The 21273-nt window shown below is 35.7% G+C and overlaps 1 protein-coding gene across 2 annotated transcripts in view; it reads left to right on the top strand.

Moving 5' to 3' along the window:
• LOC103755910 (AP2-interacting clathrin-endocytosis protein) overlaps positions 1-18957 on the top strand; it is a 31853-nt gene extending 12896 nt beyond the window's left edge. Inside the window, exons 2-8 of one of the 2 annotated variants that reach the window (XM_029959658.1) lie at positions 829-958; positions 3486-3547; positions 4627-5263; positions 5568-5655; positions 6224-6363; positions 7411-9726; positions 11077-18957. In XM_029959658.1, coding sequence (XP_029815518.1) covers positions 829-958; positions 3486-3547; positions 4627-5263; positions 5568-5655; positions 6224-6363; positions 7411-9726; positions 11077-11546 — 3843 coding nt within the window. In that variant the 3' untranslated portion in view covers positions 11547-18957. Of the gene's footprint in view, positions 1-828; positions 959-3485; positions 3548-4626; positions 5264-5567; positions 5656-6223; positions 6364-7410 lie in introns of both variants that reach the window. The other variant, XM_029959657.1, reaches the window with a different exon arrangement.
• The last annotated feature ends 2316 nt before the right edge of the window (positions 18958-21273 follow it).

The raw sequence follows: 21273 nt of genomic DNA, 5'->3' as shown, positions 1-21273 counted from the left end.
CCCCATCCATGGCAATAAAAAAGTTCCTGTGTATTACTGAAAATATAAGTCCTATGGGCAACACTGCCCTATTGATCTTTACTATCACTTTAAATTTGTGATGAGAAAAAGCCGATCAAAATGTTGCATTATCTAAAACTTATGGGGGGGGAGAGCTTATTCTTTTTCTCCCTGTGTGTTTCCCCTCCTTTTTGTGAAAGTCACAGCTACATTTGCTTTTGTTCAAGACTGTCCTCTAAAGCAAGGACTGCCTCTTAATCCAGTGTGTGTTTTTTGGATTGGGTGGGATCAGTCTCCATGTGTGTAACATACCATATATATCCACACAATCTAAATAATGATATGTAAGCTGTGGATAACTAATTCTGGGAATAATTCATAAATAGTATGACAAAGAATGAAAAATAAATGAAAAATTAATTAATGCAGTCTGGTGCTATTGTAGATCTCATTGGTCAAAGCAATGAAAATTTAATCAAATACATTCTTTTTCCCTAGAGTATTTGACCTTGTTGTGACACAACTGACAGTGAAGAGCTATTATGGTGCTCATTTAAAAAAAAAAAAAAAGAAGAAAAACAAAAAGAAAAAAAAGAGCAATGTAGTGTTTACTAGTGCTGTAGTTTGTAGGTTTTAAAGTACTGAAAAAATTACTGTGGTGGGCAATAATCCTTCAAAAACAGCATCTCCATCTACCAGACCATTATAAAATATATGTGATGACATCATTGATCTAGCTTAGAGAGTAAGTAGATTCTGAAAGGAATAATGACTGGTTGCTATGACAATATGCCCCTCGCCAGCTGCTGATTTGTTACTTGAACACAGGGTTTTACGTGCAAGATCCAGGCGCTGCGTGATAAGCTCTGGGTCTTCCTGGTTCAGTCTTTTTATGCTGTTCGTCACACAGAAGGCTGGAAGCTGATGAGGCCAGACCATCAACAGAAAATACAAGCAGGTATGTTTGGCATCAAACAGCATTAGAATTTTTTAGCAATCTGTTTAGTAGATAAAATGCAGATGGAATTGTGGAGCCCGATACAAACTAAAGCAAAATCTGTGCTGCTCTGTGTTTTGAAGTGGTGTTTTAGAATAGAAGCATGATGGCATGCTTAGTTAGTTTCAAATATGGGAATCAGTCATTTTCTGTGAAAAGTCTTCCCTCCTTTTCATTTTAGGAGGATATATGATAGAAACCAAACCCATGTAGATGGATTCTATTCTTATTTACAGCTACTCTGAATTACTGAAAACACTGCAGTAGGATTAAAAACCTTATCTGCCTCATTTTTAAGGAGATAAGCTCTGTGGATGAATTAAATTTGCACAAAGCAGATTATGTGTTCTGTGAATTCAGTTTGTGTCCTTTATCGTTTTCCCCATGATGTATAAATATTGCTTGTCTCTTGCATAATGCTTATCTCGTGCTCTGAGCAAATGCAGATAGCTGGACTTCTCGGTTGGTTGGCATTGTGATCCTGTGTGTGCTGCTGCAGAGAGCCCCTAAGGAGCTGCATGGCGTGCTCTCAACATTTTAACAGACAGCACTTCCAACAAAAAGGAGTTTTTGTTCTTTGTTTTGAAGTACACGGGTATTTCTGAGGGTGCAGAACTGATGATGGAGTTCAGGTTATGGTTGAATATTAGCTTTGATAGTACAGTGTTATAAAAGAAATGTGTTGAATACTTCTCTGAAATCAAATCACTTTTGATTCAAAGGTGAAATAAACATTTTGATGCCCTTTTTGTTAAAGACATTAGTAGCTAGGATATGATAGTTATAAAATTGTTTATGCCGAAAAGTAGATTAAAATTTTATTGTACAATTACATGCTGAGAGAAAGATGCAGTAACAGTCTTTCTAAGCATGATTTAGGGATGTAGTCAAATAATATCTCACTGCTACTGTGTAAAACAGGTTTATGATTTCTTTCTGGATTATGAAATCCTTCAGAAGCTGAGGAGCTGGCTTTAGAAACAAGGGTGGGTTGTTTATGATTTGGGGTGTTTTACTTTTAAGATGAGCGTGTCCCTATTGTGAATAATGTCTAGGCTGCTTTGCACTAGTATTTTCAATACAATAAAAATGTTGAAAATCAAGGTGTGTCTTAGTTGTTCAAACTCCATCTTGCCAGAAATTGTTTGTTTTCTTTTAGATTAAATTATAACTCAGAGGTAGCATACATTCTATATGTGAACAGGCTGAAATGTTTGCATAAATTATCTGGTTTTAATTACAGACAAAATGATCACACAATACTGGTAGAGAAATACTAATCTTTAGGTCAAATATGTCTAGGATAACTTAAATCAACTTTCATTTTAAAGATTTCTGGTGGTGGTTTATCTTCTAGAAATTTAGCCTATATAGAATTAGAAGGCTATAACAGAGGAGAAAAAATGCCAAAAGAAGGTAGATGATAATGTGTTTTTTTTCATTTACAATATGTCTTGTGTTTTCTTAGGCACAAGTTTATATGGATTTTGTCTTAATATATTGGTATGTATTAATGTGCAGAGTCATTGCTAGAAAAAGGATTAGATCCCTGGGGTGCCATTTTCAGCATACCTTTTGTGTGTTTTTACAGACCTATATAAAAATTATTTTTAGTATCTTCAGTAAGAATTCAGTAGAATTTTTACTTGTGTAATACATACAAAAAATGTATCCATGTAGGATGTCAGAACGTAATGAATGCTTAAATTTTTATATCCATTTTTTGCAAAACCTTTTTTTCAGCTGAAATATGAATACAAGCATAAATGAAACCTATCGATTCTCTGGCTCCGTACAGTGTCTATAAATATCCTTTTTGTATTCTACAAGTGCAATTGATTCAAAGGCTTTATTGAAAACTGCTTTTCTCCCAGAGTACATCAGATAAAAAAAAAGGCATTTACTGCCTGAAAATTCCACATGACAATCACAGGGATAACTCTCATACCATTATGCTGCATGCTGTCTAAAGAGGCACTATGATCTTACTGTGTACATTTAGGTATTTTGGCGGCTTTACCACTTTTCAAAACTAATATAATTTACTTTAATGTAATTAATCTCTTCTTAACGTAGTATAAATAAATATTCTATAAATAACAACACATCACTGAAAAGTCATTACTACTCTAAATTTTAAGCATCTTTTTTGTAAATTCTGTACACTTTCAAAGGTCTCAGTGCACTGCCAGCTTTAAATGAATTAGGCTTGGATAAACAAAAGTCCTACTATGGACATGGGGAAACAGAAGAGTTAAACAACTTGCTTATGGCCATGTGACCTCATTACAGATCTCACATTTTTGTTCCTAACATAAAACCATGTATTTCCACTTAACATTTGCCATGTCACCAAAATTAGCCTTCCTAGAATAATTACAGGACCCAAAGAACTCATTTCAGATGAAGTTGACTGAGTAGGCTGAATTGTTTTCTGTCTGCCTTCTTTCCTGCTAAATAGTAAAGAAAATGCTTCTTCCTTTTACAGCTGCATTTGACAAGGGTGATGACCGAAGACTTGCCAAAAAACCTGTATTCACTAGTTCTCAGGTAAACATTTATATCCAAACATTAAAAACACTTGGATAATTGCAAACAAAACTATTTTCATTATTTGTTTTAAATGAATACTAATTTTCCATATTGCTTAATGGAACTTGTTTTTGAAAAATCTGTATTTTCTTGTGAACTGTTGTTTCTGCAGAATCAGTAATGTTCATTGCTGCAAACATCTTAGGATTCAGACTGTGCTCTGCTACATTTTCAAACAGATAAGCTCAAATAAAAGAGAGGAATTTGTGTTCAGAATCTCATATTCCTCTCTTGCTACATAATGAAACTCATCTGTTTCCCAGAGCAAATGGTTTGCTACTGAGCTAATGAATCTCTGCTATTTTTACTAGAAGCCACCACAACACCAAGTCTCTTACACTCCCTGCCTGGAAAAATATTTTTTAGTGCCCTTAACAACTCTTCTGTTGAAACTCACAATCAAAACTACATTATCATTTGGTAGAAAAACAGTATGGGTTTCACATGATTTGGCAGTCTTGGATACATTGCAATAGCACTGGTGTTACAAAGATTCCATTTCCTACTCTTAATTCTCCATATTTCAGTGCATCTCTTTACCTGAGAGAATAAACATTGTCCCTTCGCTGTGGATACACTCTAGGTAATGGTTAAAAACATCACTTGTATTATACAATAATTTTGGGGTTTATGTTTGTAGTAATGCATAGCTTTGTTCCTCTTTGGAAAGTATGCACATATAACTCAAAAAAATTTTCTTACTTCAGCAGCCTCTAATAATATATCCATTACAGAATAATTTGTCCAAAGTAAAAGCAAAACTCTACTTAGATCTTTCTCTCCTCTTTATATAGAGCAGTACTTCCCATGAGTGATTTGTGCTACTTTTATATTCTTGAGAGCCAGCAAACTAAGCTAAAATATATATATATTTTTTTAAATTTATTTCTATGTTGAATGTTGTTGCTTTAGATTTATGTACTAATTTAAAAGTAGATGTGTTTCAGAAGTGTAAGAGTATGGACAGTTTGGTTTTACACATGTTGTCTGTTTTGGTTGGGGTTTTTTTCTGATGCTTTTTTTTTTTTTAATCCTAGCTAAATAAAACTACTACTCAATCTGTTGGTATAAGGAATAGTTCCTGGACAGAACACGGCAAGAAAGATTGCTGGGGAGATTCTTCCACCAATCAGGATAAAATGAAATCTGATGGATTAGGAGCATCTGGACATACATCCAGCACCAATAGAAACACTGTTAATAAGGCTTCAAAGCATGAGGATGTAAAGGGAAAAGATGGCAAAAAATTAGTTTCCAAGATTACTAAGGATTCAAAACCTGGGGAAAAAGCTGCCTCGCCAAAGGCTAGAGCTGTTATAAAGACAAAAATAGAAAACAATGGAAATGTGAAGGCTGAAAGCATGCTTAGCAAGCAAGATGGAGAAAAGACATCATCTGCAGCTGGACAAAAAAATTCTGGAAGTGGCAAAGGACTAAAGAATCATGAAGGAAAAATTGCAGGTGCCAGACCTAAAGTGCTGACAGTAACCTCAAGTGTGCAGATCAAAACAAAACCATTGAAAAAAACCCCAGGGAAGGAATCTCCCTCCTTAGTGACTGTAGCAGCAACTTCCAGCAAGTCAGCAAACTCAAATGCGGATAGCAAGACTGTCAATGAACAGACAGAGGAACCCAAAGAGGATAAATTGGTAGAGGAAGGGAAAAAACAGACTGGTAATTTTTTATGATTTTTTTTTTAAAGTCTTGTTCTAATTTGCCTCAGGCTGGTCATATGCTGAAAACCAGTCTGGGAAGCTTTAAGAAAATCTACTATAGATTGATGGGAGTTACTTTCTTTCGCTGTAAATTAATATTAACTGACTTTATGGTCAATTGATAGCCATATGAAATGGTAAACATTTTACAAGTTTAGCATCTATGCTATTTTCAATAACTGACCATCATGTATTAGATTTTTTCGGTACGTACATCCAGTGCATTTCCCCCTGTAATTAACTTTGAATTTACTTTACAATAGTGAAAACAAAGGCATCTGTGAAGATATCAAATGGAGTCACCACCAAAAAAAAAAAGACTGAGCTTGAGGCTAATGTCACAACAAGCAGGTATGTTACAGATCAATATGCTGCTTTATATATGGGTGTATGAGCTTGGGGAGAAACGTTTCAGGTGAACTATTAAACTTGCTTTTAGATCAATCAACATGTTCTTTTTAAGCTGAGAATGGTTGTCTGTAGGATGTTATTTGCAAAACAATTTGAATTAGCTATTGGAAAAATTCTGTAAAGATAAAATTGGTTTGGCTTTTGTGTTGGGCTGTTTCATGCTAATAATTTTAAAATTGTTATAGGTCATTCAGAATTCTGCATACTGGAACAGTTAATGACTACACAAGGTGTTGTAAACTTATTGTTTTTGGAATAGGTTAAACTGGACAGGGAGACAGCTGAAACACCATGAAATTGTGAAATGGGTCATTTTATATATGTTTGTATATACATTAAAAATATAGATGCACAAATAAGTTTTATTCTCAAAAAGTTTACTTTTTAGGTCGCATTTTCGATGTTTATATGTGTGTGCATATTAAAACACATATATTGTTTGTTTAAATATAATTAAACATTACTAGATCTAAGCTTGGAAATAAAGGATATAATAATTTCCTTGCAGTCTGACAAAAAAATCAACGGGAAAAGGATGCAATGAGCAAAATGTACAAACAGTTCTAAAGAAAAAAGGGAATGTCAGTACCAGTTCTGCAGCGCAACAAAAGGCTCAAAACACACCTACCAATTCTCCCAAGAGCCAAGGTAAAGTTTCATACAGCAATTAAATGATCTGGCACTGTTAAGTAAAGCTTTGGGTTTTGTCTGTTTGTTTTTTAGCACAAGTATTTGGAAAAATCTTCTGAAGAATTCTGGGATTTTTCCATATTTCAGTTTTGGTGACAATCTTAAACTGTAGAATGCAAATTAATGTGTCAACTTCAAAATGTTTAGAAGACAGTCTTCACTGCCAATTGGTGTTTTCTCTTGCTTGTTTAATCTGCATTGCAGAGTCTTCTATCTGCTGATCCCCTGCACTTCTGCATTTGGAACCATGACTGAGTCCAACAGAAATGCTGTAGGTTGAGCGTTTATAATAAGCATCAGAGATACAGATTGCAGACTCCTTCCTGGCTCCCTATTTTGGTGTTCCCCCACAGCAGCAGCACTACTGACACTGACCCACAAGCTGCTGATAGCACGAGTAGGAAATGACATCATAGACCACAGAGAGGGAACACTGCTTTATAAAGAAACAAAGTGTTAAGGATGGAGCTCCAGTATTCAAGTTATATTATCTTTAATGCATTATGATATAGAAAACACAGGTTCTGTCAATTTGTGGTCATTAAAGATCTTTCAGTGTTTTCTGACTGAGCAGGGACATTAATTCTGGTATTCTAATCACATTATGACTAATGTAATTATTTTCTGCCTCCTTTCATTTCCTTTACAATATAAATTGAATACAGTGCTCATCACTTCCTGTCCTAAACTGCTGTGTAGTGTTTCTATGCATTATTAGAGAGCTACTGCTTTCTACTCCAGTGATGACTACCTCAGTTACAGGCTGAAGTAATTCCTGTATGTATATTCTATGAATTGCTTTAAAGACAGCATGTAAATGCAAGATGGTATTTTTGTCTACTGTTTGTTTAAGATCTCAATTCTTCATTCTTTATTAAGCCCTAAATCCCTTAGTTACATGAAAAGCTGAGTAACTTGTTTCTCAACATAAACACTAACATAAAATTGGTCAGTGTACTGTGACTGGCATATACAATCTTTATAGTCTTTTTTACTGTTTGTTAGGACCTCAGGGGGAATCAACAAATTCACTGAAATCAGGAATGTCTCCAAAACATAATGAAGAAAAAAATGTGTTACAACATCTGGTTCAGACAACACTACCAGAAAAACATCCTTCAGCCAAGAAGAAGAGTGTTAAGCAGTCACAAACACCTGTAACAAAAGCCACTGCGAAAATAACACCTAAACCCCTGGCTCCATCAAAGCATGCTGAGATTACAAATAGTAAAGACCCGAAACAGAAATCAGCTGTATTAAAATCTCAGTCCTCTGCCCAAAAACATTCAAGGAATGAGTCTCCTGTTGTCCAGAAGAATGTGCACACCTCTGAGCACAGAGATTCAGGACAGAAACTTGAGAAAAACACACCTGATGCTGTGGCAGGTCAGCTGCATGACAATAATGAATCTTTTAAACCTACGGTGCAAAGCAGCAGTGATGATAAACTGCTGGAGTCCTGTCAACCCAATAAACAAAAATTATCAGATTCTACTGAAAATGTGCAATACAAAATACAGTCTAAGTCTTCTTCTCCTCTAAATACAGAAGAAACTATTTCTAAACTTCATGTTTCAGTGCAAAATGACAGAGAAACAAGACAAATCTGTAAAGATCAGTCTGGAATTAAAAAGACTGAAGATACAAAGATTGATAATACAGCTGAATTTCACTGTCATGCACAATCTGCCAGTGATGGATATTCAGACTTTTCCAAGGAAACCAATCAAAAGGCTAGTGTTCCAGTAGAACTGGTGAAAGATTCAAAACCAACAAAAGTCTGTAGTGAGCAAAGTGATAAATTAAACTCTGAAACAGGTCTTAACTATGATGAAAATGCTTTGTCAAGCTTTTCCAGAATAACCAATAAAGAAGATGAGACATCATCTCCTCAGATCCATATGGAGGGATTTCTTACAGCTGATGAACTGTGTGATACATCAGCCTTGACTGAATATAAATCAGTTACAGCAGATTTAGATGATGTTTCAGAATGTTCCACAGAACAAATAACAGAAAAATATTCACCTAGTTACACAGAGCTTATAGACCCTACAGAAATGCCAGAAAACCAGGAAAATGCAGAAACTCCCTTCGTTGACCACTGGAATACTGGTGCCATAGATCCAAAAGAGAGCCCGGAATCAGATACTGGCAGTGCAACCACATCCTCTGATGATATAAAACCAAGATCAGAAGATTATGATGCTGGAGGCTCTCAGGATGATGAGGGATCCAATGAAAGAGGGATTTCTAAATGTAGCACTATGTTATGTCATGATTTTCTTGGAAGAAGCAGCAGCGACACAAGTACACCTGAGGAATTAAAAATTTATGATAGCAGCCTAAGAATAGAAGTGAAAATGAAAAAAGAGGGTTCTGATCTCTTCCGTGTTAATTCAACGAGTGATGATGAAATACCAAGAAAAAGACCTGAAATTTGGTCCCATCGGGAGAGTTCACGGACCAATACTAGAGAAAGCAAAAGTTCTACTTTTGGAAATGCACAGTTTACTCAGGAAGCAGACCAAGTTTCTTCTTCTGCCGATGAAACAGAAGATGACAGATCTGAAGCAGAGAATGTTGCACAAAACTTCCCTCCATCAAATGTGCCCACTCAACAGTTCCAAGGAATTGATAATTTAGCTTTTGAAGATGCAACAGAAAATGATACTGTAAGTCAGGAGTTTTCTAAAACTAAAAATTTCAAACGATCTGTTTTACTTTCAGTAGATGAATGTGAAGAATTGGGATCTGATGATAAAGTGGAAACTCATACTTCACGTCAGCACTCAATAGATTCTCTTACTCCAGAAGTGTTTGACAGTGTTTCTCAAGAGCAGCATGGAAAGACCTTTTATTCAAGACACTCAGTGGAAACTGAAGAAGGATTCTTGGATGGCAAACAGCGTAAGGATAGAGACAATAAGTCAGATAAAAGTGGAAGTTCTCTCCTACATCTTCACGGTACTGAAATCCCAGGGAAGGAGGACGAGGGTGCTTCAATGACTGAACAAAATTGCCCAGAAAAAATCTATTCAGCAGCTAGTCCATGTCCAGGAGAAAAACAGGAAGTAAATATGAAGAATGAGGTTGCTATTGAATTTCAGCAGTGCAATAAGTACTTAGACAATGATGCAAAATCTCAAGAAAGACCATGTCATCTGGATCTTCAGCAGAGAGAAACTAATTCTGATGCGCAAAAGAACAGCTCTGCAAAACCTGTAGAAGCCAGTAAGAATCAGATACTGACTCAGGAAGGTCAAGTGAGAGACACTCAACCACCAACTACTGAATGCGCTAATACTGATTTACTTCCAGGTAATGTACAGAAATAGAAACATTCAGTCATTCAAAAACAAATTAATAGGCAAAGCTTTGGCAATTTGTCTGGGATTGAATCCTGAACTGAAGTAATTTTGGCTGAAACTATATTAAATTTAAATATTTTTAAGTATTTCACTTGGGTTAGAGAATGCTTGTCTGTTTGAAATATCCGTCAATACCCTGCTGTTCAATGAGAAACTTGACTACAAGAAAAGAGATTTTATGTAATGCTAAAAGAAAGATTGGATACAGTTGTCTGTACTTCAGTTATTTTTGATCCAATCTAACATTGACAGCATCAGCTTTTGATGGAATTTTAGTATTTGTTTTGTCTGCTTGACAACATATAGTATGTCTGAATGGGATGTGCAATAACTAAAGTAATAACCTTAACTAAAGCGCACTGAACTGTTTACCTGAACAGCTATATGCATTATTGTTGTAATTTATTTATTTATATATTATATACCAATTTGGATCCTTCTCCCACTGAATATAACTGAATATTTGCCATATACACCAGTGGGAGCAGGTTTGAACGCTGCTTTAGAGCTTGTGAGATGTCTAAAATTCTAAATTTTACCAATAAAAACTTATTTCCTAAGAGAGATTATACTTAGAACTGATGCTTATATACAGAAAAGTTCTAACTTGTTTCATGTAGCTAGATGAATACTTGTCTAGTTTTGTGTTTTGTCTTCTTTATATCAATAATTCAGTCTGTTTATCCCATCAAAAATATACAATAATGTTGATTACAACTATTGTATATTCAAGAGCAATGAAACACTGATGATGATCTGTGTTCAGCCAGACCACAGAACAAGAAGACATTACAAGTTGTACTATTTTTTTTTAAGTTTGCTTGCCCTTGCCTGCAGCTGCCCTTGCATGTGCAGTGTAGAAATAAGCCTGTGGATAAACAATTTTGGTTTTAATTCTCTCCTAAGCTGACATAGCTTAAGTCACCATTCAGTAATCATTCTCTATTAATTCCCTCTATGCACCTCCTGGTCTAAATTTAATTTATGTAGTAAATGAGAAATTTCATGTGCATTAAGTGTATATTTACATTGTCATTTTCTGTATCAGAAACTTAATTATGGAGGTTATTGTTAATTACCAGTGGTGATTGCTACTTTAACTTAATTTATAAATCATACTTTGTTTTTTATATAGGAAATAAATGCCTCAAATTTTGTCAATTTTGTATAACCCTCCATCCCCCCTTTTTTTAACCTGATTGGATTGTCCTTCCTGAATGAATTAAATTTTGCTCTACACAGCCCTGAGGGGAGGATCATCTACAATTTTTACATTGTACAGTATTGTGAATTATTTCAGGAGACATAGATGATTATGACACAATGGCACAAACCTGCATGTATGAACATCGGCCTCCAAAAACCCTTTCTCCAATATATGAGATGGATGTTGGAGAAGCAATTGAGCAGAGGATGGATTCAGAAACAGCAGTTCTAGATGTGGATTTTGAAGATCAGCAGTTTGCAGAACAGGACTGGACTCTTCTCAGGCAATTGTTATCTGAGCAGGACTCAAATATAGATTTCAAAAACTCTGTTCCTGAAGACCTTAACTTAGCACAATGTCTTATCAATCAGACACTGTTTCTGGCACGAGATGGTTCAAATCCTCAGGGTACATCACAAGTTGACACATTCAGTAGGTGGACTGAGCTCATGTCTCCACTGGACGATTCTTCAGCAAGCATTACAGTGGCAAGCTTTTCATCTGAAGACTGTTCATCCCCTCAAGGGGAATGGACAATTCTTGAACTGGAAACCCATCATTAAGGTGACCAACTGTTTGCAACTGAACTCCAACCCATTCCCCAAATCTATTTTTGATGCGTTGTTTCCATACAATAATGATACTGCATCAGTCAAGAACGAGCAATTCTTGATACTGAGGCAATCTTTCTTATATAATGAGGTAAATATGTTAATTTATAATCTAGATTTAATCACAGGTACGGTAATTTTTCAAGACTTAAATGTATGTCTTTTCTAAAAATGAACTTTGAGCATGTATTTTCTAGAATTGTTAGAAAAATTAGATGACATGAAAGAAAAATCTTGGTTTCCACCTTCCCTTTTATCTTCTTTTTTGACATTTAATGTTCTCATTCAGCAAAAATTTAAAGATGAATGCACAATTAGTAGAGCTATTCCCCTCCTTTTTTTCCCCCCTCTCTCTATGGTCACTTCATTTTACAACAATAAAGATTCAGAATGGTTGTGTCAAAAGGTGATGTGTGCCAACACTACTTTAAATGATGGAAACACAGTCTTATGTTCAAAGAAAATGTTTCAATCTGAATCTGCCTTGGGCCTTATTAATATGAGCAGCTTGTTTCATCTATTCTTCCATATTAAATTTTTGTATTTTGGTTTGTTTTGTTTAGAAGTTTGCAATAAATTTTTTAAATTGTGTTTCCTTTAAATATAAGGCTTCAGAGGGTCTGTGCTATAGGAAGAGCACTGTTCCTTTCTTGGAAATGCATGTTTAAGTAAATATTTAAAATGGCATAGTGCATGAATTTAAAGGAGTTGGTAGAATGCTGCTCCTGTTCTAAGAAACAGCATGTCTGATGTTTCCACGAATATATCTGATGCTGAAGTCGTGATCAATGTTACATCAGAAGTCTGACTGACTAGAATTACCTTCTGGCTACAATTCATAACACTTGCACCCTCCTGATGCTGGGGCATAGCAAGATTCTCAGGAATTCGGTTTTGTTTGTTTTTACAGATGCTACATTTTTGGAGCAGTGATAGGATTCTTGCATCTTCATTAATATCTCTAGTGTAGCTTTTATATATTGAGACTAAATGTCAACCTTTCTTCTGACTCAGAGTGAAATAGGATACAAAGCTCATTCTGCTGCTTTTGGCTATTTGAGTGTGGATAGGACTAATTATTGTCTTTTGTGATTTGACAAGGAGGAAGGAGTGAGAAACTCTTTGTAATTGTTACCAAGTCAGAACTTCTGAAACATACAAGTTTTTCCCCCTGCAAAGGCTGGGCTCTCTAAAATACCTGCATTATGGAAACAGTAGGGCTTGTCTTTCACACAGCCTGAAGTCCAAACAGGAAGTATTCTACCTCCTCTCAGTCATTAACAGAAGTGCCTTCTGAAACAGGTGCCATATGGCAGTAAATGGCTACTAACATCCTTCTTTTGTGGAAACTATTTAAGATAAGTACACAACTTAAGCTGGTTGTAACCACCAGTAACATGGTCAGTTTTGCAAGCTTTTGCACAATTCCAACAGTGCACCTTAATTTTTTTGACAAACTTCATTTCTTACTGTTCATAGTCAAACTCTCAGTTCTGTGGAAATATGAAGTTGCCCTAGCGTATGAATGAAGTTATGACCTGTCTGACCTTTGGATTTGACATAATAAAGAGCTTTGGGGCAAAATAGTTTATCTAGAAAGCCACTTTGTTGAACTTCTGGTACAGAAGTAAAAGTAATGTTTTATTCTCAGAACAAACAGAGGAAGAATTTTATATCTCATTCCTTAATGTCAAGGTGGGGGGAAAAAAAGGAAAGCCTTCCTTTCTCTATGTCAATGGAGGACTAACTCAGGGAAGGAAGATGTTCAGTCTCATAATAAAAATCTTTCTAACCAACTCTTTTAGCAGCAGTATCAGTAGTTTTAAATATTTTAATTCAAAATATTATAAACGTAATACACTGTATTTAACCCAGTTTTCATATTGAGGAATTTAGGAGAACCTTTAGAAGTGCAAATCATCAATAAAACCTGTTTTTCACCTTCAAAGTTTACAAGGTTTATCAATAGGGGATAGTCTTTTGAATAAAAGAAAGAACTACAGTATTAGCCAAAGTAAAAGATGAAACTTGAGAGAAGCTCTTACAGAAGGCTGAAAAATAATGTTTGCAATTTCTCTGTAAAACACTAAAGTAAGACTTGTTTACCAAAAAGCTTGATCAACTTTCAGATCCTGATGATATTCTGATAGTGGGCATTCACATGTTAAACAAGATGAAGTGATGGAAAGGAGAAGTGACAGAAAGTGAAAGAAGGGCTCCTTTGGTCTATTTTTTGCTTTGCCCATATTTTTAACTCTTACTGAATTGATAGAGCAGCACTGAAGCGACACACAAAGTTTCATGTTTGTTTTATGAATTACAACACATACAGAGGTTTATTTTTTCTTTGCATTTACTTTTCTGATTGTATCAAAATGAAATTAGCTTCTGTCTTCAAGTCCACAATGATGTTGCTGCAATTCCTTTAATAGTTTTGCAGCAGAGCGCTGATTAGGATGTGGTATTGTTCAGTTGTTACATATGCAGCCATAGAATTCAGCTTCCCACAGCCAAAGAGTGTCTGTAGAAGTAGCAGGAATAGAAAGTGGTATTGTTTTTGATTTGCGTTACCAGAGTGCCTGTGAAGCTTAATCAGACCAACGTCCCACTGGCTAGACATTGTACAAACCCAGAACGGAAACAAAGACTTCCCACAGAGTGCTTATAATCCAAGTTAAGACAAAAGACCAAAAAAAATGCACATGGATGGAAAAGTAAAATGAGCATGTCAATATTTATCTAGCTGATTAGCAATGCTCTCAGCACATCATCAGTTTAAACAGTCGGGTTTTTTCTCCCGTATGCATTATGAGAAGGGGAAGTTGGAGGGTGAGATTTGGAGGCTGGATAATGAGGGAGCTGGAAGAACCTATATTCCTGACCAGCCTTGGTGCTAGCTAAACTCTCTTCCTGCTTGACCCTGACCTCATTCAGGGTCAAGCTTTAGGCCAGGTGTAGGTGGCTATGTATTAATAGTATCAGTCACCTGAGTTCTTCAGAGTCCTGCTCGTGCCTCCTGTCAGTGATTTTGTCACTGTATTGGCCTCGTTTCCAAAGCATGAGAGGATGGATAAAGGTTTGTTTGAAAACTTCATAGAGAAACAACCAATGCTAGTGTCACAGGCTTCAAATGAATAGTGATTAAGAGGTCCTGGAGGACCTCTAAAGTAGAGACAAGGTAGGTACATCTGATGAAACAGTGAAAGGGTGTCAGTGAAGAAACTAAAGAGATGGCATAGTGAAAATATTGTTTAAGGATTTACCTTTGCAGTAGTATTTTGGATGAGAGCAATAAAATTGCTTCATCAAAGCCTGAGCAGAGTGTTGCAGTTAACAGGTGATACTGACAGCTTACCTGAGATCCTTATGTGAATGGGAAGGGTGTCTGTATCCTGCAGGTAGTAACACCTAATTTAGTAAACTCAGTGAAATTTAGAGGAGAGAACTCAGAAATCAGAGTGACTAATGACCCTGATTTTGCTTATCTTGAATTATGTTGTGAAAGTGAAAAACAAGGAAGGATGTTTTACACATGGGAAAGTATTAAGTTTAAAAAAGACTGTACCTCCAAAAAGTGGTCCTGTAGTCATAATAACTTTTTTTTTTTTTGCTTGAAAAATTAGAGTCTAGTCTGGACTGGAGAAGCAGCTCTGCAGGGTTTTTATATACAGATACTAGCTCAAATTGTATTTGTGGAATAAATCACCAAAAGAAGTATTGCAGAGGGAAAATGGAAGCAACAAACAGTTGGAAACCTACAAGAAACTAAGGAAAGTGGCAGTTCTTCCAAATTATCTGCTCAAAAAAAAAGAACCATTAAGTAAGCGAAGGAAATAAAGATGAAAACAGGAGTCAAATGAGGATGACAGGATTTAAGGAAAACTGCACCACTGGCTTCACTGGACAAAGCCCACAAGGCAGATGTATAAAATACCAGTTTTGAGGTTGGTTAAGAAAGTGTTCTTAAGGACTGTGGTCAAAATGAGATATTGGCTCTCAGAGTAAAAGGCAAGCAGATGCCAGTTTGGTAGAGCATGACAGAATTGCAGGAAGGAAACTGAGCCTAACTATTAAGAGAGAGACAACAGTTAAAAAAGCAGATCAGTTAATAATATATTCTAGGTTGCTTTTTCAATGCATGAGATTATGCCATGTTTATGTAGTGCAGCAAAAGAAATGTGGAGACAGACATACAGGGAAGATCAGGAGAGATAAGTAAGCATGAAATGAGATCAGCAGGCAGTCTGGGCTGCTACAAGTGATCAGATCAGTGCATAAAACCCAGACAGTGGCTTTTGTGGTGTACGGGTAGTGGAAAGGACACTCCATATATTCATCATTTTTTCCCTTAGAAAAACTTCTAGAATCATAGAATTACAGAAAAGTATAGAACTATGGGAAAATGCAGGCTTGAACAGACCTCCAAAGGTCTCTAGAAGCAGGGGTAACTTCAAAGTTAGATCAGGTTGCCATGGCCTCATCAAGGTTCATAGCATATAAAACCATAATAAAGTCAGCAGGGACAAACACAATGCTCATGTGAAGCAGTTATTTAAGATTAAAATATTCCAATAATATTGAAACTACTTCAACTATTGTTGAAAAATATTAGTAATTAAGTACAAGAAATATGGCTTGCTTGCAATATTTTTAAATTCTGGATGATATGTGACTGAACTGTACATGTTTAATAATCTTACCTCACACTTTTTAAGGTTTTAAATTATTTCAAAATTGTACTGAATTTTTGACTTTGCAAATTTTATTATTATTTTGGAAGAATTAGGGCAAGAGAACTTCGCATGTTTCTCTCAAAAACTGTCCATAGGATGTGTTCCCTAGCATTGTCTTATCAGTTTCTTTCAGGGAATATGTAAAAACAAACAAAAAACCCCACATAGCTGTTCTAAGTACAGATTATAGGAGACTGTTTTAAAACTTTCAGTATATATTATTGCCATCTGGAAAATAATTAGTAGCATGTTCATTCTAGTTTGCTCCAGAAAATCTAAACCTTTGCATGAAGGAATTAAGAACTGCTCTTATGTTGTACATCAGTTGCTCAGAACCAAGACATTTAAGAATTCATTATTTTGCTTTCACTAATGTCAAAGACTGTTGACCTCAGCTGAAGCAGGTTCAAGCCTTGCTTATATTAATGCATGTACTAGAAATGCTATTTTTCCAGTATATCTATTTCATAGTTTTCTAATTTTACTCTACTAATAACATTGTACAATTGTAGGTGTGACAAATTACAGCTAGAAAGACTTCAATTTATTAGTCATAACTGTATGCATTCTGTTAATATTTCATGACTGAAGTGATTTAACATTTTTACATTGATGGATGACTTTCATGCCAGGACTACACAGGAACTGAGGACAAAAGACAGGATGAGAATTATTGCAGCTTTGTTACAACAGATGATTCCCTGGAAATGAGCTTTTAGATATGAAATCCAGTATAATTAGAAGCTTTCATCTCTTGCAGAAAATCCATACTGATTTTCATATCTCTCTCTTGAACACAAGCTATATATGATATTTTTTGAAAAATAAGCTTTAATGTGTTCCATTTTGGAAACATTACAGCTCAGATCTCTTCTTTAGCTAATTTAAAACCAAGCTTCTTCCTATTGACAACTACTATCTGTGTTTAAGGAAACTAAACTTGTAACAGGATATCAATTGGGGAAAAATACTGAGTTTGATAATTTCTTTGATTTTTTTTTTACATTTGGTAACTAATATAATAACTGAAAAAGCTATACAATGCATGCATGCACACCTGTTTATTGCATTTGATTTTCCTTTTATACTTTGCAGTCTGTACTGTACAGTCCATTAGGCCACAGTTCTGCAAACACAGGAGCGAATCCACATGCACATTTGCAGATTGGCTTTCCATTTAACATTGGCTTTTCAGAAAGGGTAATGGAGCTGGCACTGGGGGCAGGCACTGGGCATGCTTGGGCTTTTATACAGTACTCAGCTTAATGAGCTTCTAATCCTGATGAGCCATCTGGATGCAGTTAAAGTATGAAATAATTAATAATGGAATTCCATTAAGTTGCTTCCCTGTTCTCCTTGATTTATTGCTGAAGTTGCCAGTTCAGAAGACTATTCAATTAGAGAAATCAAAGTCCTAAGAAATCATAACTTTTCACGTTACATACAGCAAAATTTCTTTTGCTATTGCACAGTAAAATATGAATACTGATCATGTCTTCAATAACTCAAACCTCAGTATTTGGAGGGACTGCCTATAACTCAATAAATAGATGTATTTAACAAGGACATTGGTGGTCAGATTAGGATGGTGACTGTTAACTGCATTAGAGTGCATATTCTGGTGAACCTGAACAGAGGCTCACATGCACAAATTTGGGACTCAGCCCAGTGACCCAGGTAGTCCATCAGATTTTATACTTTTGCACACCAGTGAAAGTGGCTACTTGTTCTAAGCTCCCACTGCAGTTAGTGTGAGAGATCCACATCTCTAAAAATCAGTGTATTTAAGTGTCTGAACAGAAAGACTACTTACCTGAGTAAAAACTTTGGCTCATGTAACTTAGCTCTATAACCCACTTTTGAGATTGATCTCACCAACTTAAACCTACAGCATCCTCATTTATGCAGTCCTTATTTAGGAATGTTTGTGGTTTTCTTACACTTGTTTTTAATGAAATTATTTTAGTTCTTCACTTTTTTTTTAAATAACACTCTTCTGAGTGTGGAATGGCATCCTGCCTCTCAGTAGAGTTACATCAGTGTGCTTAAGATCAGTATAAATAGGACAAACCATAAGTACATGCCAGATCTAGTGTAAGTAGTATAAAAACTTTTTGTGACCTTCATAGACTGAGGTAATTTTAATGTCCACAAACATGAGACCCACCTTTAAATCAAACTTCCTACTTGTAACAAAATGTCCTCCTGTATCTGTAGAGAAGAAAACTTCAATCTCTATTTTCTGGATTATCATGTTTTAGTAATTAAGATTAATCCAATATATGCATAACGGGATGCATCTGGAGGAAAGTCTGAGTCACTAGCTATAGTCCATGACTTTATGGTCCAAGAATATTTTGACCACTCAGTCTTGTGGAAGGAGGGGGAGGGTTTTAAGCTCTCAAACTGAATGCTTGCATGTTTTCCAACTGCTTGCTTTTCAGATTTAGATAATTAGCTGGGGCCTAAGTAATCGTATTTCCAAATGACTCCTTGTCGACACCGTCTTCTGCTTCCAGAATATCTGTATGGTTGCATAGTCCCAAAACCTTTCTTCCCCATGCTACATACTGAAGGTTCTTAGTTGGTTTCTGTATGACAGAAAATAATAAACCTATGTGTAAATTAAATGCTGAGTCATTGTACTTCATTCAACTTGTGGACTGCTGACATCAATTTTTATTTGTGCTCTGTCAATTGCAAAAAAAAAAGCGTTACTTTTCTATGTGTTTAGTGAACCTTCACTCTTCCTCTTTCTCCTCAAAAAGAAAAAAATTAATTTTTCTTCGATTGTGTAATCAGAGAACAAGATGGGTGATGTGTGTGAAGATCAACAATCAATTCTCATATAAAATGCATAGAGAGGAAGAGACCTGTGTAACTGCCCTACAAAATCAAAAAGTGGTGCTGATATAGAGCACACAGGATATGGCTCTGGACAGTGCAGAGAAACACTAATTAGATGATAGATTTTACCTTGTCATAAATTAGTTATTCATCCAAATGCTTACACCATTATCTTCATCATAGGGGAGTTGTAATCCCAAGATCTTTCTATTCCTGCCTAAATGGGGTTCTCTGCTCTGCTTCCAGGAATTATTTGATGTGCTGCCAGACTCAGCCCTATTCTTTCTCTCTCCTGCACCATCACCCGTATGTGAAATGCACCATGTAGGTATGTGGGAAAGGAATGCTTCTGAGGTTTAAAGCTAAGACTACCAAAATGTCAGAAACTGTCACAGCAGAGATAACCATAAGTATTAAAATAAATTTAGCTCATCAGATAGCACAGGATCCCTCAAAAGTCACTTTTGGGAAGGAAAACTTCTGTGGAGAATGCTCTGAAGAATACACAATCCAAAAAAAATTATTTTCTTTGAGTCCAAGCTCTTTTTTTTAGCCTTCTGACATTAGGCTCAAAAAAAGAGAAAGGCAATTCATGTAGTGAGATTCAGACTTGAATGGTATTGCAGAACAAACCTCTACCAGAATTGTCCCTTGAGTAGTTCCTAGTCCAGGGGTTCAGCATGCCCCATTGCATAAGACTTAAACCAGACAAGCCTTAGGCCAGGATGGCTCTTACACAGGACACCATGGGGTTCATTGTGCTCAGAATTTTCTGTCTCAGAGTCTCATTTTTGTTTCAAATGTGAACTATTGTCAAATGTGACAAGGAGAAAGATAAATTTCTGGTATAAATTTTTGCCAACTGTAATTAAGATACACAATTTACACAAGTAGATATGTAACAACTGGAGTCAAAATATTGCCGGGAAGCATTTTGTGTTAAGGTTGGGGTTTTCCTTATTGTCCCACACTTATCCATCATTGTACTTTGATGCGTCTCAAGTGGAATTTTGAGGTTGAGAGCATCTAACTCCATGCACAATAAGTGGCTATAGGGGAAAAAGGCATTCGCAGGTATCCCGGGAGCCTAAATCCAGTGTTTATATTTCTTTGTAATTACAGTTTTTTTAATGTAATAATGTACCCTTGTATGTACTGTACATTTCTAACAGCATTACACTGAAGAAACAGAAATCTACTCACCCGTTAAAGATATTTAAACTGGAAATAATTTTTCATTCCATTCTATTCCCTACTATTTTTTTCTCCATTTGAATTGTTGTAATTCAATTAATGCATGTATATATTAGACATAATCTAAAACATGAATTCAAATATACTATAGTGTCATAAATCAAGTATAACCACTACAACAAAAGTTACTACTCTTTACCCATGGGATTTTTGTAGTACTGAAACACAAGTTCATTCATAGTCTGCATGAATTCAAAATTCACATTGACAGATGTCAGCAGGATTATCAACCGTCATCATAAAACTGCCTTATAATTGTACTTTAAAGTAATTCCTGATGTTCTTAACTCTGATTTTGGTGCAGTCAGAGCACATGGTTCCACTGTGTTACAGGACACAGTTTCACAGTTGGTTGGTCCTGTCACAGCTCTCCAGAACACAGCAGTCGGGATACCAAATACATCTGTTGTTTTCCTTTAATTTGCTGACTGTCACATTTATGCTCCACAGAAATTTTAAAATTCAGTATTAGAAATATTTGACTTACTAGGAAAAGTAGCGTGACATTCCCATATCCTTCCAGGGTAACCATAACTTCGATGCATTGCACCAACAGGAGAGGGAAGTCAGATGTGAATCCACTTCTTGTCTAGAACAAAAAGGAGAAGAGTGATTTTTAAATCACTAAGATGTCTAATTATTTTTATGCAAGGCAGACAATTTGCTATTTAAATGTATAATTTGTAATATATGAGGTCACTTCTATTTTAAAACGCTCTAAAGTGGTTTAAAAGGAAAAGCTTTTACTAAAATCTCAGATTTTCAGTAAAATGCCAGTTTCAGTATAGTATTTGAAGCTAGACTTATGCCTGAGTGAAGAGCAGAGCTGGAAATCAATGCTTTTT

The sequence above is a fragment of the Manacus vitellinus genome, unplaced genomic scaffold (genome assembly GCF_001715985.3).
Source record: "Manacus vitellinus isolate BGI_N305 unplaced genomic scaffold, ASM171598v3 scaffold_21_pilon, whole genome shotgun sequence".
NCBI classification, from domain to species: Eukaryota; Metazoa; Chordata; class Aves; order Passeriformes; family Pipridae; genus Manacus; species Manacus vitellinus.
The sequence above is the reverse complement of the archived record's forward strand: the minus strand, read 5'-3'. Positions and strand labels throughout refer to the sequence as shown.